Raw genomic sequence first — 18,624 nt, forward strand, 5'->3', positions numbered from 1 at the left:
TGTGGCAGCCATGCCCAGCGTGCTCAACCGTCGTAGCGCTGCTGGGGTCACACCTGCAGGAAGCAGAATCAGCCAAATGAATACAAGTAGGCAACTGTTGACGACCCATTGTGCAGGGAACTACCTGATGGCGTGCTGTGCTGCAGCTGCTGCCCGCCCGCCAGGGGCGGCTTCTTTGTTGGACTGCTGGCCTTGGCCATCTTGCCCAATGGAGTGCTCACAATGCTGCTGACCGCCGCTTCGGCAGGCCGCGCCTCCTGTTCCGCGGCTGCCATGCTGGCTGCAATGTCGTTGCGTCCTACAACATTGAGTGGGGGTGCAAGGTTATAAGTTGTAAGCGTGATGGTTTGCAATTTGCGTCGACACCAGGTGCATACATCACGATCTAGGAACCAGCGCCAGACACACCGATGAGCACATAGGCCTCCTGGGGCCAGTCTGTGGGCGGGTTGCTGCGGCAGTGCTGGATTGCCTGTAGCGGAGCAAAACCGAGCAGGCACAACAGCTGGGTGGACAGCGAGTGCATGCCAAAAATGCAGTCGCGCAGCGGACAAGGTTGACTTTCAAAATGCACCTGACGTAGAGGGAGCGCCACTCCCCAGGGCAGCGAGTCAAGATCAGCCAGCGTCCAATGCTGGTGCACCAACAGGCGCACAATGCGGTGGGCTGTCACCACTAGCAGATCTGCAGCCTGCAGAGGCAGGCAACAGATCAGTCAAGCATTGCAAGCCGCAGTAATCTGCGATTTGCAACAATGCTCCAACATGTATGTCCCATTGACTTGGCAGGTCTGCTGGGCGGCGGTTGTTCAGCCGACATGGGCATCCTACCTGGGTTGCTTCAAGTGAAAAGCTGGCGCTGATGGAGGCTGCAGCGTCACCCAGCAGCGAGTAGGCAGCCATTAAGTCGATGCTGCGCTGCACGCAGGCGACACGCTGCTGCACCAGCATCGGCACAATGTTGATGCTGCTAGCATCGCGGTGGCCCTGCAGAAGCTGTTGTAGTGCCCGAAACATGTCAGCTGGTGGCGCCGCTGCTGCTGCTGCTGTAGTTATGGGTACTGCAGCTGCAGGCGATGTGGAGGCGGCTGGCACACCCAGGTCCCTGCTGTAGTGGTCAGAGTATGCGCTAGCGCCCAGCAGTCCGCCACTTGCAGCAACACGTGGCCCAGCACAGGGAGCAGCTGCCACCGCAGCACGGTCATCTTGCAGTCCTCATACACTGCAGGGGGAAGTAGGCAAGATGAGAGGCCAGCAGAGTTACGAAGGCTGATGGGGAGTGATGGCGTTGCGCGCGGTGGGGCTCCGGGGCACCTTACTGTTGGGCAGCGCAGCAAATGAACAGGCCTACCTGAGTGCAGAGCCTGCAAAGCCCGCCACACCTCGTCTCGGCCGTCTGCCGCTGCTGCTTCAGGGGCAGCACCAGGCAACTGTGCAGGGGGGTGCTCCTGGGGCTCCTGTCCTTTCTCAGCCCAGGCAAAGCGCATGCCATGTCGATGATGGTGCTTCGACCGCAGCAGCTGCTGCCAGGCCTCGGCCCCCGCAGCCTGGGGCAGGATAGCCGGGCTGGGCTGGCGCTGAGGTGTAGCAGTGGTGGTGGTGGTGCCTGAGCTGGTGCCTGCAGGAGGGACCTCAGATTCAGAGGAGAGGGAGAACCACAGGTCAGCACCTGTGTGGCCCAGACATGGTTGGAGATTGGTCACCGCACACAAGGGCAACAGGAGCAGGACCAGAAACCTGATGGCCGTGGGAGACGGAGATGAAGGCCTGCGTCGTCGTGCTTGCTGATGGAGGCAGGGTTAGCTGCCCATGCCAGCACAACCTGCGCCAAAACCTGCCATTGTTGATGTGCATCCCCTGTGCGGCTACCTGCAAGCGGCAGCATTCCGCAAGGAAGCAGCAGGCGTGCGCTCAGCCTACAGAGGCAATGGTGGCAGGACGGCGCCAGGGACAATGGCTTTGAGGAGCCGACAAGCCAGGCAGCAGCAGCCAGGAGGCGCACCCTCGGTGGACAGCCAGCGCGAGTATAGCGCCCACCATGCCTCGCCGGGTAGTGCTGCATGCAGGGCTTCCAATGCTGCCTTGGCTAGCGGTCCAGTGGGGGCAAAAGGCAGCGACACACGCATGCTGCTACCACCCTCCAGCATCAGGGTGACGCGGTTACCGACGGCGTTCTGCAGCCGACAAAACAAGGGACAACATGTTGACCTGCACAGCTGCCCGTCACAACAATGCCGGCTCCCAGGTACCCCTTTGCCATTGCTGCCTGCTACCAGCACCACGCTGTAGCATTTGACCACTTGCCTGCAGCCCCACCACCGCAGGCGGTGGCTCCAGAGCATCTGCCAGCGAGCGCACATCGGGCAGCAGGTCACCAAATGCCCTGCCGGCTGCGGTGCGGGCGGAAACTGGCCTGGGCGCGGGGGAAACCAGCATAGGGTCGCCCTCGCCCTCATCGCCATCCGAGTCGCCTGACCGCACTTCGGCCGCAGATGCAGGCCGCTTGGTGCCTGACAGCTGTGAATGGTTGGCAGGCAACTGCTGCTCCTCGCCTTTGCCGCCGCCAGTGCCGCCTAGGCGCAGCAGCTGTACGTAGACAGCTGCTGGGCCGCTGTCGCCTGGCAGGCCTACCGTGCACAGGTGGCGACTGCCAACAAACAATGCCAGCCTGCCATTGGGTTGCAGCACCAGAAGGTCGCGAGCCGACACCCCTGACTGTGCACCTGCCTGTCTGTGGCATTGCAGCGCGGCAGTGACGGCTGCAGCAGCCACTGCCGGCATGCTGAAGGCAACCTCCACGCGTTTTCCAGCCGACAGGCGCACCGCTGCGGCCGCCGCTGGCAGCGGCAGGCGCAGTGCTGTCAGGCGTTGGGCTTTTATGCTGAGTAAGCACAGCAGCAGGTCGCCGCTGCCATCCGTCGCCAGGTGGCCCTCCAGCGGCTCGCTGCCGACACCTACATACGGCACAGTTAGGCAAAATCACAAATCCATAATCAAAATGCTGCTGCAGCTTTGCCGATATTTAGCTCACCTGCATCCACCTGCTGTTCCCAGAGCAGCGAAAAGGTAATGGGCAGCTCCTGTGACGGCAGAAGCAGTCGGGCGCTGCTCCCGCCCGCACCACCCCCCAGCACCGGCGTCACGCCGCTGCGAGGGACAGGCTGGAAGGCCATGGGAGACAGGCAGCCGTTGGGGAGCCTCAGGCTGGCCCTGCAGGACAGAGGTGAGCAACCGAAGACGGCAAAAGCAGTGGGGGTTGGCAAAAGCAGTGGGGGTTGTTGCCGCCCGGTGCTGACATGGTGCTGACAGGCAAGGAGGCATTGTCACTGGACGATTCTGGCGACTGCATTTGAGGGGAAAAACAGTTGCTTGTGCCTTCTTAGAAAAGCAGAAGCTTTTAGCTTTGTGCAGTGGTGCCGCCCATTGCGATGGCCACTCCACTGGAGAAGCGGTTCAAGAAGGCGGTTTGGCTCATCAGGAACGGCCCGCCAAAGGCGGGCACCAGCAATGACGAGAAGCTCAAGTTTTACGGGCTGTTCAAGCAGGCGACTGAGGGCGACTGCACTGCCCCGCAGCCCTGGGCCGTGCAGGTGGGGCTGAGCAGCACTTGTGGAGGACGGTGGGATCGAGGGTAGCAGGGACTGGCCCGCTACCGGTGGCGCCCTCCCGACGCCAGCGTTGTTGCCGTCGCTTCGCTTGCTCACCCCATTCCTTGGCCAACCAACATCCATCCCGTGTAGTTTGAGGCACGAGCCAAATGGGATGCATGGATTGCTCTCAAGGGCATGAGCAAGGCGGAGGCGATGCAGGCAAGGAGGCTGGGCCCGCGGGCGCCCAACTTCGCGGCGCCAGCATGGTCGGGGAACACTGCCCTCGGCCACCAAGACGGTTGTTTTCCCCGTCTCCAACCACCCTGCATTGCACCAACGCCCGCGCTGCTGCTGCTGCAGAAGTACATTGACCTGGTGGCAGAGGGGGACCTCAGCTGGGAGAGCCACGAGGCCCTCAAGGACTACAGGGAGGAAGAAGCGTAGCGAGCCACGCCCCGCTATCCCTGACGTTGCTGCACCGCCTGCTGCCGTGCACCCTCTTCTGCTGCCCTTCATTTGTCCTGTTGCTACCCCCCATGCTTCCAGCATTGTAACCTATCGCACCCACCCTTGTTCACAGCACGCAGCAGCAGCGCTCACTTCTTGTAGGTGCCACCGCCAGCGCCTCCAACTGTGCGTGGCACGGGTGTCGTCAGCTGGGCACTGCTCGTCTCCACCGCCATTCCAGGTGGCAGGGGGGCGATTCCAGCAGGTGCCTGGGTGCCAGGGGTGAGCGGAGCGCCACCTCCGGGCCAGCGCATGGGAGTCACCGCCACAAAACCCTGTGCCTGCTGCGTGCCAATGCTCCACACTGCCAGCCGCTGGTGCCTCTGCATGCATCGATCCAGCAACAAAAAGAGGCAGCAGCGAGGGTGTTGGGCGGGATGCCAGCCATGCCACGTGGTGCGCACTTGAGCAGCAAGGCTGGCAAACAAGCCGCAAGATCTGGCCTCCGCTGTGTGCTTGCGGATTGCGATCATGCCCGCTTCCCACTACACCAGCACCCTTTCCCACCCACCGTATTGTGAGTCACGATGTAGGGCACCTCCACACCCGACCAAACCACCTGCTCTTGCGTGTCCCACCCACTGCTGCTGCCACTGGCTGCTGCCCCCGCTGCTGCCGGCTGCATCTGCACCTCCTGGATGTTCTCCAGCGGGTGCGCGAGGATGCAGGGGCCCTGCGCCGCGGCGCCCTGCATGTCAAACAGCCAATGCAGCGAAGACGGAGGCTATGAGGCAACCAAGCAGGCAAACACTGCCACACCACTCCCAAAGGCATGGAATGCAAGCGCATCGAAGTGGCCAGGCAGCTGCACCAAGCTGCCCGCCACACCCACCGTGAGCAGCACCCCCTGCGGTAGTGGCCACAGGCCCGTGAAGCTGCCAGGCAGTGGGATAGTGTGGCTGTCGCCATCCTGGGTGTGCACGCTCAGCACACCGAGTTGCAGCAGGCAGAGGATTGCATCAGGGCCGGTGTTTTGGAAGATGCACCAGGCCGCTTTCAGCACGGGCGCTGGCACGGTCAGCTGCTTGCGCAGCACGCCACCCGCAGTCCACACCACACTGCGTGATACACGCGGCGGGGGGGACGGGCTTCTGTGGGGGTCCAACTGAGGCAGTGCTGCGCAGTGCGGCGGCAGCGGCAGGTAGACCAAGCAAGGCGGCGCCGATCGCGGCGGCTGTAGCTCTTGCCTATTGCCCTGAATGTGAAGCTCCTCATCAACCGATCCCTTGCCCAGTGCAGTAGCGGTGCCCGAGAAGAGCAAGGTCTGGAGGGGTGACCCGCAGCACGCCTCGGGCATCCGGCCCGCGAGCACCCGCCTGCCAGCAGAGGGGCTGGCCACCACCTCCACGGCCACCGCAGCCCCGCTCATTGCAGGGGATTGTCAATACGTTCAGACACTATCTGATCACTACACATTTGTTTAGACGCCTGCAGAGGTGAGCGCACCGCGGTGACTGCGCGCGAGGTTCTGGAATTGAGTGCTGGCGGCAGCGTGGAATTTGTTGCGCTGGCACCGCCACCCGCCCCGCCCCGCTGGAAGGCGGCTGCAGGCAGTGCCTCATGCATGCGCCGATTGATGTCAGGCTGACATTGCTGGCCTGCCGCACCCCTTGACCGTGGTGGATTAGTAAGGCGGCGCGCTGCCAGCCTGCCGGCGCATCTCCACCAAAGTCAGCCACACGTGTCGCGCTTCTGTGGCTGTCCGCCAGTGCGGAGAGTGACCGCCAAGGGCACCAAGCGGTGATCAAGAAGTTTACAGCACACACCACGAGAAAAAAAGTTAGTTAGGAATGCACGCAAGAAGCTGGTCGGACTCATGCAGCACCAACCAGTAGATCCAGGCCAGGGCGGGAGGGTCCGGCGGGCTGACCGCGCTGCGGCGCGCTGCCAGCCTGTCTCGGCGCATCTCCCCCCAAAGTCACCCATGTGTGTCATTCTTCTTCTTCTTCTTCGATGCATCTCCTCCTCCTCGTTCGGGAATAGCTAAACGCGGTCCATTTTCAGGTGGTGCCTGCGGCGCGCCTCAGGCATAGTGGGACGGCAAGGGCGAGCCGCAGCGTTGTACAGCACCGTCAGGGAGCAGCGTGGCGGCTTCAGGCCCCACGACTTGGGCCGACTTGGCCCACTCGGTCCGCAGGCTGCACTATCCACTGTCGCTGCCGAAGACAGGGAGTGCACCACCAGGTAGGGCGGAACAACGGAACCCAGCGCTGCTGCTCGCCGCCGCTACACTGACGCCCACCCGCTCCCGTGTTGCAGACTCAATGAGTATTCGGGCCGTCGGCGAGCTGGCCCGAACTCTGTGCCAGCTGCTAGGCTGTGGCTGCTTGGATGACACGCTTTGGGGCTGCAGCCGGCAACCGCCCATTCCCAGCCCCCCGCTGGCAAACCTAGCCGCTCCGCGGCAGCAAGCGTTTCGTGACATGCGGGAGCGGCTGCTTCCCTCTTCGGAGCACAGCACAGATGGCGAGTGCGACCTGCAGCATTCTGCGTCCGGCTCCGAAGGTGGGAGGGGGCAGCCAGAGACGGACTTGGACCCTCTGCTTGTCGCCACCCTCGCCACCAACTACCTCTTCAACCTCTCCAATGCCTGCAGACCTGCACCGCGTCGCCTCCTTCAACACCAAGGTGCATGTGCTGCGGACACAGTCGCCGTTCTATCGCCAGCAGCTGCAGTCGCCGCCGGCGCAGCAGCAGCAAGCGGCAGAGGCACCAGGGATAGAACTCAAGCCGGCGAGTGCAAACGTGCTCTTAGGACTGCAGCACCTAGAAAACCGCGGCAAATTTGTGGCAGCCCACCCGGTGCACCACCCCGGGAGCGTGAATGCGGTGCGACGAGGTGCCAGCCCGCAGACCCAGCAGCATCTAGATGGCGGGTGATGCCTTCCGGCACTGCTGCCCATGTTCCCCGTAATGATGCAACGAGCAGAATAACCATGTGCAACATGCACTCAACGAAATGGTCAGATGCAAATGAAAGCCTCAATTTGATAAGACAGCGAGGACACCACCGCCTCGGGCTGCGCCAGCACCCAGCGTTGGCGCGCATCACCGGCTGCCGCTGCTGCCGCCGCCGCCGTGAGCGCTGCTGCCGGGGGGCTGCCACTGCCGCCGCCATCACCACCGTCTAAGGAGCACAAGTTGGCTGCCACGCTGTCTGCCAACGCCGGGTCCTCCCCGTCGCTGCCGCTGCTGGCAATGCGCTGAGGAGGGGGCCGTCGCCGTTCCAGCGAGTGGCGCTGCGGCGAGCGCGCAGAGCTGCTGCTGCTGGTGTCATTGCAAGCCATGGGCACCTCGACAGAACACTCTTCATCCACCGCGTCACACTGACCAGCAGCAGCTGAGCATGGTGAAAAGGCCGCCGATGACTGGGATGCTGTTGGCGGTGCCTGTGCCGAACCCGCCAGCTCTAGGGCCGCGACAGACTCTTCGGCAGGCATGGCTGCAATTACGCCCACTGCTGCAAAGCTCCTCAGTGCGCCCTGCACAAGGGCCACCGAGGGCACCACCAGCCGGGCTGTTCTGCTGCTGCTGTTTGTGCTGCTGCCGCCGCCAGTAGTCTCGGTGGTGGTCGCTAGCGCCAGCAGCTTTGTCTGTGCCGCAGAGCACAGCGCCTTGCTGCTGCTGCCGCCCGGGCCACTGCTTGCCAGAGCGGCCTGCATAGCCCGAAGCGCCTCCACGTAGGAGGCAAGCAGGGGCGCCAGCAGCGCTGCCGCAAACAGCGCGGCCCGGCGCCAGTCGTCCTGCCCCTCGCCCTCGCCCACCAGCCGCACGCATCTGCTGGGTGCCGGCTGCTGCACCAGCGCCCCGCTGTCCAGCAGGCGCTGCAGCACGGGCTGGAACTCGCGGACGCTGCCCAGGGCAGTGGGCCCCAGAGCTGCACAGACAAGGGCGGGATGGATGGACAAGGTGGATTATGCAACCAGGGCACAGACAACGTGCTTGCATTGTGGACCAATGCCAATCCCTCCATGTAGGCCTTTGACCAACCTGTGTCGATTTCAGGTGCCAACAAGCATCGCAGCCAGGCAGCCGAGTCGAGTAGCTCTGTTGTGCACACGCTCGGCCGCCCCTGACGGCCCGCCACAGCTAGTAGCGCTGCCACCACTAGCCCTTCAGCACCCATCCAGGGCAACAATTGGTTGAGGCGATTGTGTTGCAGCAGCACCGCCTCGACGCCATGTTCCAGCCGCAACACCGGCTGCTGTTGCCGATCTACGCTGCCACTGGCCTGAGCAGTGACGCTGCAGCAGCATGGCAACATGCTTGCCAGGTGCAGCAGGAGCTGCTGCTGCTGGCCGCTACCAACATCACGTGGTAGCTGCACCACAGAAGCACCTTGATGCCTCAGCTGTGCCGCCAACCAGTCCATGCTGGCGATTGCTGCTACTGCTGAAGTGGCGTCTAGGATACCGGTGCTCACCAACCCATTGCACTGCTGCATTGTGTTGCCTCCTGGCGCTGCCAGAGCATTGCTGTGCTGCTCGGCAAACAACGCGCCCAGCAGCAGTGCTGATGTGGGCAGCGCCGATGTGGTGCGGATGCCGGCAGTGACCAGCTCGCCCAGCGCCGCCACTGCCGCCCGCTCTGCTTTGCCGCCAGCTTCTAGGTCTGCACGATTGTCCTGCGCAGCGTCCACGAGGCAAGCGAAAGGGCTGCCGTCAACGCAATTGGCTTTAGGTTGGGGGAAAAAAGCGTTGCTTGCTTCCCAGCTAGCCACACACCTGTAGCCACTGCTGCAGACTGATAGGCTGCCCAAATGCCACCGTAGCTCGCCCGCAATAGCCGCCCACGCCAAACCCCAGAAAGTAGCGCCGCCAGTGCACTCGAGCTGCCTTGGTCACAATTCCCCAGCATGTGCTGCGGCCGTGAGCATGGCAGATGAAGACCGTCAGGACGTTGGGACTGGATGCGAAGTCTGCAATCTGCAACCTTGCTCCAATCCAGTCGTCGCACTAACAACCCGCACCTGGCCAGCCCTGCCAGCGACTCGCTTTTCTTGGGCGCTCCCGCCAGCTGCGCTGCCAGGCTCCGCTCCTCCAAGAATGTGTCGGCGTTCATGGCGGTTGGAACCAAGTACACCGGCTGCAGGCAGCAGGTATTCCGCCCCCGTCCCATGCCCAATGGCATCAGCATCAAGTCATTTCATTTAGTTTCGCGCATAACAGACACGCAGGCAGCTCCAACACAGGTGCAGACGCACACACACCGATCCAGGCTGGCGCCCCACTCACCCTATCCACATCCCCTGCCATCACCGCGTCCACCACCATGCGAAGCATGCCCAGCTTGGGTGGGTTCACCCGCCCGTCCCGACTACAAATGGTGAAAGCGAGGCCATGGCGGCGTCAGTATTGCCAGACAACAACAGCCACCACAAGCATGCATCCTACATTCCGCACCTCCTGCCGCCCTCAATGAAGAACTCGAGGTGATGACCGGCCACCAGCAGAGCTTGCACATAGGCTGCGGGTGGGGGGGAGGGAAGGCCACGATAAAGGACACAGACCAGCCTTCTGCTCCGCGGCTGGCAGCATCACCAGGCTCACCTGCCAGCACCGACTTGTAGAGGTGCGCATCCGCAGAGCCCCGGCTGGTACGCCGGATAAAGAAGGCGCCACAGGCACGCAACAGTCTGCAAGTTTTGCGTCACGCCGAGTCAGCGATACCCACTCACAGCATGTTGTCAGCCAGGCAAATCAGCAGAGTTTGCGAGCGACTGCCGAGCAGGAGCAGCAGCAGTAACGCAGAGCAGCCCACCTACCTGCCAACTATCGGCAGCGATAAGTTGGCGCCTGCAACGATGTGAGGGCAGGGCAGCCCGCAAGCCCATAGTATGTAGGACAGCATCAAGTAGTCGAGGTGAGACTTGTGGGCGGGGATGTAGATCAGGCAGGCACGCTGCTGCTGCACCGGCTGCCCTGCTGCCACATCCACTGCCGCTGCACCGGTGCGGCTGTTGTCCTGCAGCTGCGGCTGTCGATAGTGCAGGCGGCGCAGCCGCTCCAGGCTGACCAAGTCCACATACATCTCCGAGTTGAACAGCCACCTGCACGCAAGGATGGTCACCAGGGGTACTACTCAAGTGCTTGGGGAACAAAGAGGTATTCAAGCTCAAAATCCCACCTGAACACATGCGACAGCATCCAGCCCAGCAGGCGCAGGCCCCCCGGTCGCTGGTCTGCCGCTATCTCTCTGAACACGGCCACCGCCTTCTGTTCTTGCTGCTCGGCCAGCGGCGCCACCGCTTCGCCACTGCTGGCGCAGGTGCTGGCATCCTGCTGCGCCACGAGGTTCAGTACAAGGGGCAACAGCTGACGCCGCCGATGGCGCACGCCTTGTAAGTGCTCATAGGGCGTGGAGTACACAAAAAATAAATCGCGACTGCCTGCTGCAAATAGCACGCGGCTAAACCAGCCCGCCCGCTGCGCAACGTCTGCTGCTGCCGCCCGGTCTGCTGGGCACGGCACGCGCACGCCATTGCTGGCAGCCCCCACGGCACCCTCGCAAGGCGGCACCAGCAGCGCCGCTGCTGCTGCAAAGGAGGGCGCCGTTCTCCAGGCGGGGTTGGCGAGCACCGGCGCCGATGGAAGCAGCTGCAGCGGCGGCGGCGCGCCAGATGTCTTGCTGGCCTCCTGGCAAAACTGTCTTGACTTGAGCAACCAAGCTACCGCCTCCTGCATCCTGCCTCCCCCCTCCTCCCCCGCTGACATCAGGCTGCCTTGCACGAGGTCCTCATACCGCGCCACGCTGCCCTAAAGGGTTGGGACAATGGCAGCGTGATCCGGTGATTCGCGTGGTCTGCAAGCCGCTGAGCTGGAGGGCGCGGGTGCCGCGGCATGATATCAAGCTCCAGGAAACGACAAAGAGGCTCCCATGCTGCGCTTAACGTCTCGACATCTGCAGTGGCCGGGCAGCTGGGAGGCAGGTGAGCCCGCCCCTCACCAAAAAAAACCCTGCCCCGCCCTGGGGCGTTTATTTGGCCCTGATTGCGCACATATTCCCCTGGAACGAGGCGTACTCGTCGGAAGTTGCTGCAAAAGGCGGCTGCCGGCTGCCGCCAGGGCGGCGACTCGCGCATGTCGGACATGGCGTGCGACGTGCGACGCACTTGGCGGCCAGTGCGCCCAACCCCGCGCTGCTTGACACTGCCACTGCCTGACAGACGAGCTGCTGCTCAATGTGCGCTCGGCGCCGGTGCGCCAGAACTGTGGGTGCGCCGCCCTAGCTTGACGCCTGCCACTGGCAGCCTTCCGACTCCGACTGCGCCATTTGCGATCGGTGAGCGAGGGCCTCAACAGCTTGTGGCACCAAGATTATGACCTGCGGCAGTGTCAGTGGCTCCTGCGCAGCAGCATATTTAATGCCCCCTCGGGCCCCGGGCGGAGCGGCGGCAGACTCGTGCCTCTGGTCCCTGTGGCGGGCCTGTGATTGGGGCAGGAGGGGCATGATGGGTTTTGTCTGGTCGTCGATATTGCAAACTAAAGGCAAAGCAATGGACGGCCTGCCAGCATCTGGACTCCACACCTGCCGCCCGCCGCGCTCCCCGCTGGCACAGCATCTAGCATAGACACAGGCAGCATCCTGCGCGCAGGGCATTAACGCTCGGGGCGCCCACACGCTGGCGGGCGGGAGGCAAAACTCCTCCAACGCGAGCAGCGTGGCACCACCACCATGAGGGCGCTGCTGCAGAACGACGGGTTCACGCCGGAGGAGGAGGCTGGCTTGATCATTGGGTGAGCGGACGCCGGTGCCTGCTTCCCTGCGCTGTCTGCCCGCCGCCGGCAGCCCTTCGTCCGCGCTGCCGCTGCCACGACCTCACGCTGCTTGCTTGTGTGTGTGAGTCATCATTTCAATTTGTGTGACCGAATGCTCTTGGAATGCCCCGTCAGGTTCTGCCTGATTGGGTTTATTTTGCTGGTGTTGACGGCCTATGCGGCATTCCTCACCAACCGCGTCAGCAAGCTGGAGGGCCGGTTGCTCCTCGTAAGGCTTCGTTAGCCTGACCGGCTTGCAGCCGCCTTGGCCAAGCACCCCTGATCATTCTTGTCACTGTGTTCGCAACTGTTCTTGCAATCTGTCCTGCTGGCTATCTGTGCCCGACCGCTTGCCGCCGACAGCGATGATGCATCAAGGCATCACGCGTAACCTTTCTAGGGCAGCCCACCTCTTGTGTGCAGGTGGAGACCCACCCCAAGCTGCAAAAGGGCGAGGAGGAGCTTGGCGAGGAGTGAATCCCACTACCGACTTTTGCTGTCAATTATCATTGCTCCGTCTTGTCCTTTTGTATGTGACGACTTGACTGACAAGATCCCTGGTGCCGCTTTGAAACTCTGAGCTCTCCCACTGTGGCAAGTGCCCGAGTCAGCCGTTCTGCTGGCAAATTGGCCACCGTCACAGCTTCAGCTCTCCTCCTCCATGTTGACGCTGTGCTCTCCGGGAAAGTGCAGCATGTCGGCGTGCCCGTGCGCTCCGCCCTCGTCCGCCAGCACCACTGTCCTCAGTTCACATGTTTCAAACCTGGAGGGGGGGTGGCAATCAGGTTGTTTGGGGGGGCATTACTGCAGGTCCTGATGCATTCCAGCCATGCAGTTTGTGCAGAGGGGCAATGCGGGCAATTGCCAGGGTAGTGCAAAGAGGAAAGAGGACGGCAGGAGGGCCACACCACTTGTGTAGCTCGCTTTGCACACTGGGCGCTGCTGCGTGACCAAAGGCGCTCATCATAAAGAAGAGGAATGAGCTGTGGCTGACGACAGCAAGTTGTGACTCAGGCCGCTGATGCAGCCACTGCACAAGCCGGGGTGGGCATGAGTGGGCGCCGCATGATGGGTGGGCGATGGCAAGCAGCAGCAGCAGCAGCAGCGGACCACTTGTGCAGCTCCATCATTGCCGTCCCCGCAAAGTTCCCGCCAAAGCAGGAGAGGCAGTTGAACAAAAAGCCGCTGTGGCTCACGACCGCCAGCACGTGCTCGGGGCGTGCCATCAAGAACTGCGGTGAAGGGTGCTCTGCTCACAGGCCGCCCTGCACCCCTTCACAAGCATCAGGAGCGGCAGCGGCACTCACATGCATTAACTTCACGCCCCGTCGCCTGATCTCCTCATGGCTCTCTCGCCAGTTTGCCGACTGCCAGAGGACATCCTCATCGCTGCCTATCTGCACCCAGGCAGCCAGGCTAGATCAGGCATGGCGGCCAGAGCACGGCGGGAAACATGTCGCTGGCATCTGCGCCTGCTAACGCAGTGTCCCCATTAAGATGCAACTCACCAGCGAGAAATCCACCGCGGGGAAGCGGGGCGCAATCTCCCTGATTGGCCGCCGCTTATCACAGGGGTGCTGCCCCAGATGCTCTCTGCAGAGCAGGGCAAAGCCGCAGCAGGCACACCGAGGGGATGAAGAGCCCGCCTTTTGATTTCGCTGCCTTCCTCCCGCCACCCAGATGCCTCTAGATCACCTACATCCCTCCCAAGCAATAAGGGGCGGGCACCCAGCGGCGCTAATGGCCTCTTGTGCCGCCCGCTTGCCAGGTACCTCCGACTGCAGGCAAGAAATGAAAACTAGGCGTCAACAGGAGCCCGCTTGCTGTGATGTGCATTGCAGAACACCTCAGCATTGCAACCCCGGCACACCTGCCGCAGCATCAACGGCGGCGGCAGGTCGTCCTCTTGCCAGAGCCCCGAGCCGAACACTCCCGCAGCTGTTTCAAGCGTTCTCATCAGCGGGGACACGATGATGGCATCAGCACGGAATCGGCTGCCCAGCTGCTTGATGTGACTGTTCAGCTTTCGCGCCTGGGCCCAGCCATAGGGCGTCAAATGAGCGTCCATGAAATCTATGGACTTGTAAGCCTCAGGATTTGCATGCCCTGCCACATTGTGATAGCCTGCAACTCAACACTGGACAGCAGTGGGCTGCTCATACCAAGGGCATTGAGGCGAACCAGATGGCCAGCAACGCGGCCTGCCCCCGTGCAGCTGGCAGCGCACCTTGGCCATGACGAATGAGGTGGATAATCTGCGGGCTGGCGGCCAAGGCGGTTCAGCAGAGCGCGAGCCGCAGCGGGACAGCGTGCTTTGGGGTGTGGGGCGCACCTTGGTGTGTCGGTGGGGAACTATCATTAAGCGGGGCACAGCATGCTCTGTGTGGCTCCCATCCTCATCATGCTCATGACGAAGAGCTCTGTGTGGCTCAGCCATGTCGCCTGCCACCTTGCCTGCACAATGCAAGGTCGCCATCTTGCGCCGGCGCACATCTGCTGATGGCACGTGAGGTCCCTGTTGCATGGCATGTTCGTGCGTGGTCTGACCTTCAGTGCGTAGTCAATAACAAAGGTCGCCAGCCGTAGCCCCCACGGTAACCCCCACGGTAGCCCCTGCCGATGGCAGAACGCAGACCCGTGGCGACCCTCAAACGGCACAGAATTCTAAATCCGGCCCCGGGATCGATGGGAGGTAGTTTTGGCCAACACAGCCGTGCCAGGCGGGCATCGCCGTGGCGTGGGTGAAAGTCGTGCGCTTCCACTGCCCATCACTCTGCGCTCGCAAACTACATCCTCCACTCGACCGAGAGTCTCTTTTGTGTGGGGGAAAGCCCAGCCAATCACAAGCGCTGGCATCGGGCAGAGGGCAGCAATGCCCTCCACAAGGGCGCCCGACTGCCAGGTCTCCACAAGCGGCCGCGGCCCGCCCCCCGCCCCTCACCGGCGCCCGTGCAGGTGCGTGCACCTGCCCGCAGCAGCCTGCCAGACCAATTGGCCGCCCAACCAGCAATTTTAAACTGGCTGCTGGTGCCAATGCAGGTGGAGGGCGCCGCACTGCAGCAGCAGCACCAGCAGCAGATGGGCGCAGGGGCACTCCGAGCAGCAGCAGCAGCAGCAGGCCAGACGAGGGCTGCGCCTGCAGGCCGCAACATCGCCGCCTTTCTTTGAGCAGGGCAGCAGCACGGTGGACGGGGCGACGACGGCGGCGGCCGGCGCTGCCGGCGCCCTGGCGCCAGGCGGCGCGGTGGGGCAGGAGCGCGTAGGCGTGCTGCTGCTCAACCTGGGCGGCCCCGACAGCCTGGAGGACGTGCAACCCTTCCTGTACAACCTGTTTGCGGACCCAGACATCATCCGCCTGCCGTCGCCGGTCCAGTTCCTGCAGCCCACCATCGCGCAGCTCGTGTCTACGCTGCGCGCGCCCAAGAGCCGCGAGGGCTACGAGTCCATTGGTGGGGGCTCGCCGCTGCGCCGCATCACTGAGGAGCAGGCAGCTGCGCTGCGCGACAGCCTGTGCGCCAAGGGCATCAACGCGCATACCTATGTGGCCATGCGCTACTGGTTTCCCTTCACAGGTGTGTGCCGGTCGTGCGCAGCCTGTGGGTGTGGTTGGAGGGATACTTAGGGGCTGTTGCTACTGACTGCCGCTGCTGCCCTGACCTGTGAATCGATTGTGCCGTTCGTCGACCTGCCCCGGTGGCCCGTTTTGCTGCAGAGGAGGCGATGGCGGCGGTGAAGCGCGACGGCATCACGCAGCTGGTGGTGTTGCCCCTCTACCCCCAGTTCTCCGTCTCCACCAGCGGCAGCAGCCTGCGCCTGCTGGAGCGGCTGCTCAAGGAGGATCCCGTGCTCACGCGGGTGCGTGCTGTCAGCTGCATGTGGGTGGCTGTGTGCAGCAGGGGGAGACCACCGGGGATTTGCACCGCACCAGGGTGCTGTTGGCTGGCACGCTACCGCTGGATGCGCCTGGCTTCCTCTATGGCTCACCCGCCCTGACCTGACCTTTCTCCCAACGCATGCGCCCTGACCCTTCCCATCCTTTACATCCGGAACAGGTCAAGCACGTGGTCATCCCCTCCTGGTACCAACGCCCCGGCTACGTGCGCGCCATGGCAGATCTGATCGTGGCAGAGCTGACGTCGGGGGCCTTTCCGCAGGACCAGCTGGACGAGGTGGAGATCTTCTTCTCTGCCCACGGCGTGCCGGTATCATACATTGAGGAGGGTGAGTGGCAGTGGGGAGGCGACAGTGGGGCTGGGCTTGGGGTGGGGTCGGCTGGGAAGGGTGCGGTTTATTTGCTGGCTCGCAGTCCTGATGGCCTAGAACTCGGTGGGACCCACCTTGCTGCCCTCCACTCTCGCCCTGGTTACTCCTGTTGCACCATCCTGCAGGCGACCCGTACAAGGAGGAGATGGAGGAGTGCGTGCAGCTGGTGATGGCGGAGCTGCAGCGGCGCGGCGTTGCCAACTCCCACACCCTAGCCTACCAGTCGCGTGTGGGCCCCGTGGAGTGGCTCAAGCCATACACAGACGACTCGATCAGGTGTGGGACGGGAGGGCAGGGAGGAGGGCAGGGCGCCGGGTCAAGACGCAGTTGGGCAGCGGCGCAGCCGGTCAGGCTAGCCGGATCGGTCTTGGCAGCTGCACAGTCACCTCGTCGGAATTCCACTCGTAAGTTGAGATGACTGGCCTTCGCCTAACCTTCCCACCTGCAGGGAGCTGGCCAACAGTGGCGTACGCAGCCTGCTGGCGGTGCCAATCAGCTTTGTGTCGGAGCACATAGAGACACTGGAGGAGATTGACTGCGAGTACAGGTGCGGTCGCAGGCATTCATACATAGGCGCATGAATCCAGGGTGGAAGTGCAACGCAACTCCACGCATCTTATGCGCTGTCGAGCTCTGCTGCTGCCATGCCGGCCAGGCCTAGGCGGCTACCTGCTTGCCCAACCACTCGCCTTCATGTGCCCGCCTGCCTTGTCGTGGCGCCATTTTGCAAGCAGGGAGCTGGCAGAGGAGAGCGGCATTGAGCACTGGGGGCGCGTGCCGGCGCTGAACACCAATCCCACCTTCATTGATGACCTGGCGGACGCGGTTGCCGAGGCGCTGCCCTATGTAGGCTCCCTGCAGCGCTCCGCTGGTGCATCCATCACCTCGTCCCTGACGTCGAGCGACTCGCTGGTGCCGCTGGGTGAGTGCAAGAATAACAAAAAGCTGCAGCCCAAGCTGCAGCCAGAGGTGCTCCCCCGCCTCTGCTGCTGGTGTTGTTCTAGGGCCAGTGCGACTGATTCTGAGGGAGATGGGAGGGAAGACTTCCTCCGTCCCAGGCCCAAGACGCAAATGCGCCGTGCTGCTGCTTGTTCGTGTCGCATACGCGCACCCTTGCTGTTGGCCCTGTCTGCTTGCCTGCCTGTTGCAGAACTGTGCGCCACTGCCAGTGTGCGTGCTGCACACCGCCGTGTGCGCCAGGGCTGGCTGAGCATGGTCCTGCAGCTGGCGGCCCGGTTCAACACAGAGGGGCCGCTGTGATCCTGCACGCCCGCGCCCGCAGTGGGGCCACAGGCTGCTCAGGCAGGGTGGTTGCTCTGCGCTTGGCATGCGCATCCGCTGCTCCTGCGATGCAGGCCCACCCAAACCTCCAAAGCTCTCTCTCAGGCCCATCCATTCCAGCCCCAGACTATTCCTGCCACTCCCCCTTGCTCCTCATTTCCCACTGCTTTGACATCTGCTCGCAGCATGCTTACCCGTCTTTGCTGTCTCTCCCTTCCCCTGCCTGCAGGCGAGGTGGACGCGCTGCTGGAAACGTATGACCGTGACCGCAAGGCGCTGCCCCCGCCCGTGTTGATGTGGAAGTGGGGTTGGACCAAGAGCGCGGAGACGTGGAATGGCCGCATAGCCATGCTGGCCCTCGTGCTCATCTTGCTGCTGGAGGGGACCACGGGCCGGGGCGTGATCAACAATCTGCTGCAAGTCCATCACCTGATGCCGCCAGCAAACTAGGCCAGCGCCAGTGTGATTGCCTACTCGCGCACGGCGCCAGCGCTGCCTCGGCTCCACTGGCAATTGTGGCCCACCCCGCCTCATGTACTTTTCAGCGCCTGCCCTCTGCTTTTCTTCCCTCCCAGTCCCTTTCCTTTGTACCGGGTTCTAGTTTTCCCGCCCGGCCTATGCACACACAAATCGCATCGCAGTTTTCTTGTACGGCGACCGCAGCCACTGGTCTGCTGCCTGTCATGCAATCGTTGCTGCATTCTGCTCAATCGTCCATCTAATGACCAACAGGCAGCACCCCATCCCCCATTTCACTCGGGCTCATATGAGCCACACCCTGGTTTCTCTGTCAGAATCACTCAGTGAGCTGAAGCGCTCTAATTTGCATGTTGTAACCCTTTTTCCAGAAGCAGAGGTGTCGCGCGAGTCTCTCAAGTGGCAAACTGCAGGTGGCGCAATATCTGGCTTCGGTCAAATTTGAAATGCAGAAATGCCTTGCCCAGTGGCATACTTGCCCCTCTTGCCCCGGCTGCTGGTCCTAATGCTACTGCTTCTGCTGCTGGTCCTGCGGCTGGTCCTGCAGCTGCATGCATTGCTGGCAGCGCTGCTCTGTTGGAGGGAGCTGCTGACGAGGAAGCTGCTGCTGGTGCTGCCACTGGCGACGGTGTCGGAATTGCCGCCTGCCTGCTGCTCTGCCTGTTCCCTCCTCGCTGCCGCCGCTTCCTGCAGTCACAGAGTGCAGCCCCGAGAGCAGGCAGCAAACGTCAGGGCACAAAGCACACCCAC

The 18,624-nt window shown here is 62.8% G+C and overlaps 6 protein-coding genes across 6 annotated transcripts; 2 read left to right on the forward strand and 4 right to left on the reverse strand.

Annotated features, from left to right (window-relative positions):
• Positions 1-385: 385 nt before the first annotated feature.
• CHLNCDRAFT_135251 (hypothetical protein) lies at positions 386-3,172 on the reverse strand (the record flags this gene model as incomplete). The annotated part of the gene is made up of 7 exons (XM_005846701.1): positions 386-472; positions 575-691; positions 831-986; positions 1,151-1,221; positions 2,002-2,173; positions 2,316-2,953; positions 3,031-3,172. The coding sequence occupies 7 exons, from the start codon at positions 3,170-3,172 to the stop codon at positions 386-388; spliced, it is 1,383 nt and encodes a 460-aa protein (XP_005846763.1).
• A 255-nt stretch (positions 3,173-3,427) lies between these two features.
• Positions 3,428-4,033, forward strand: CHLNCDRAFT_135252 (hypothetical protein; the record flags this gene model as incomplete). The annotated part of the gene is made up of 2 exons (XM_005846560.1): positions 3,428-3,589; positions 3,950-4,033. The coding sequence occupies 2 exons, from the start codon at positions 3,428-3,430 to the stop codon at positions 4,031-4,033; spliced, it is 246 nt and encodes an 81-aa protein (XP_005846622.1).
• A 152-nt stretch (positions 4,034-4,185) lies between these two features.
• Positions 4,186-5,465, reverse strand: CHLNCDRAFT_135253 (hypothetical protein; the record flags this gene model as incomplete). The annotated part of the gene is made up of 5 exons (XM_005846702.1): positions 4,186-4,220; positions 4,335-4,419; positions 4,608-4,784; positions 4,929-5,154; positions 5,383-5,465. The coding sequence occupies 5 exons, from the start codon at positions 5,463-5,465 to the stop codon at positions 4,186-4,188; spliced, it is 606 nt and encodes a 201-aa protein (XP_005846764.1).
• A 1,594-nt stretch (positions 5,466-7,059) lies between these two features.
• On the reverse strand, positions 7,060-11,186 carry CHLNCDRAFT_135255 (hypothetical protein; the record flags this gene model as incomplete). The annotated part of the gene is made up of 13 exons (XM_005846703.1): positions 7,060-7,335; positions 7,555-7,973; positions 8,219-8,340; positions 8,524-8,720; positions 8,821-8,956; positions 9,066-9,181; positions 9,331-9,412; positions 9,499-9,562; positions 9,646-9,731; positions 9,861-10,145; positions 10,223-10,377; positions 10,615-10,851; positions 11,118-11,186. 13 exons carry the CDS (start codon positions 11,184-11,186, stop codon positions 7,060-7,062), a joined length of 2,244 nt encoding a protein of 747 aa, XP_005846765.1.
• Positions 11,187-12,155: 969 nt separating this feature from the next.
• Positions 12,156-14,500, reverse strand: CHLNCDRAFT_35921 (hypothetical protein). Its single transcript, XM_005846704.1, has 9 exons — positions 14,401-14,500; positions 14,186-14,307; positions 14,081-14,108; positions 13,724-13,977; positions 13,549-13,631; positions 13,362-13,446; positions 13,161-13,250; positions 12,762-12,883; positions 12,156-12,616 (listed from the first exon to the last, which is right to left on the reverse strand). The coding sequence occupies exons 2-9, from the start codon at positions 14,288-14,290 to the stop codon at positions 12,499-12,501; spliced, it is 885 nt and encodes a 294-aa protein (XP_005846766.1). The 5' UTR covers positions 14,291-14,307; positions 14,401-14,500; the 3' UTR covers positions 12,156-12,498.
• A 597-nt stretch (positions 14,501-15,097) lies between these two features.
• CHLNCDRAFT_24443 (hypothetical protein) lies at positions 15,098-17,847 on the forward strand (the record flags this gene model as incomplete). Its single annotated transcript, XM_005846561.1, has 7 exons — positions 15,098-15,425; positions 15,566-15,708; positions 15,906-16,074; positions 16,242-16,392; positions 16,565-16,663; positions 16,851-17,038; positions 17,627-17,847. Coding segments are annotated over 7 exons (1,299 nt in total), but the record flags the coding sequence as incomplete, so codon positions are not given.
• Between the last annotated feature and the right edge of the window lie 777 nt (positions 17,848-18,624).

This window comes from Chlorella variabilis (assembly GCF_000147415.1).
Source record: "Chlorella variabilis unplaced genomic scaffold CHLNCscaffold_13, whole genome shotgun sequence".
Classification (NCBI taxonomy): Eukaryota; Viridiplantae; Chlorophyta; class Trebouxiophyceae; order Chlorellales; family Chlorellaceae; genus Chlorella; species Chlorella variabilis.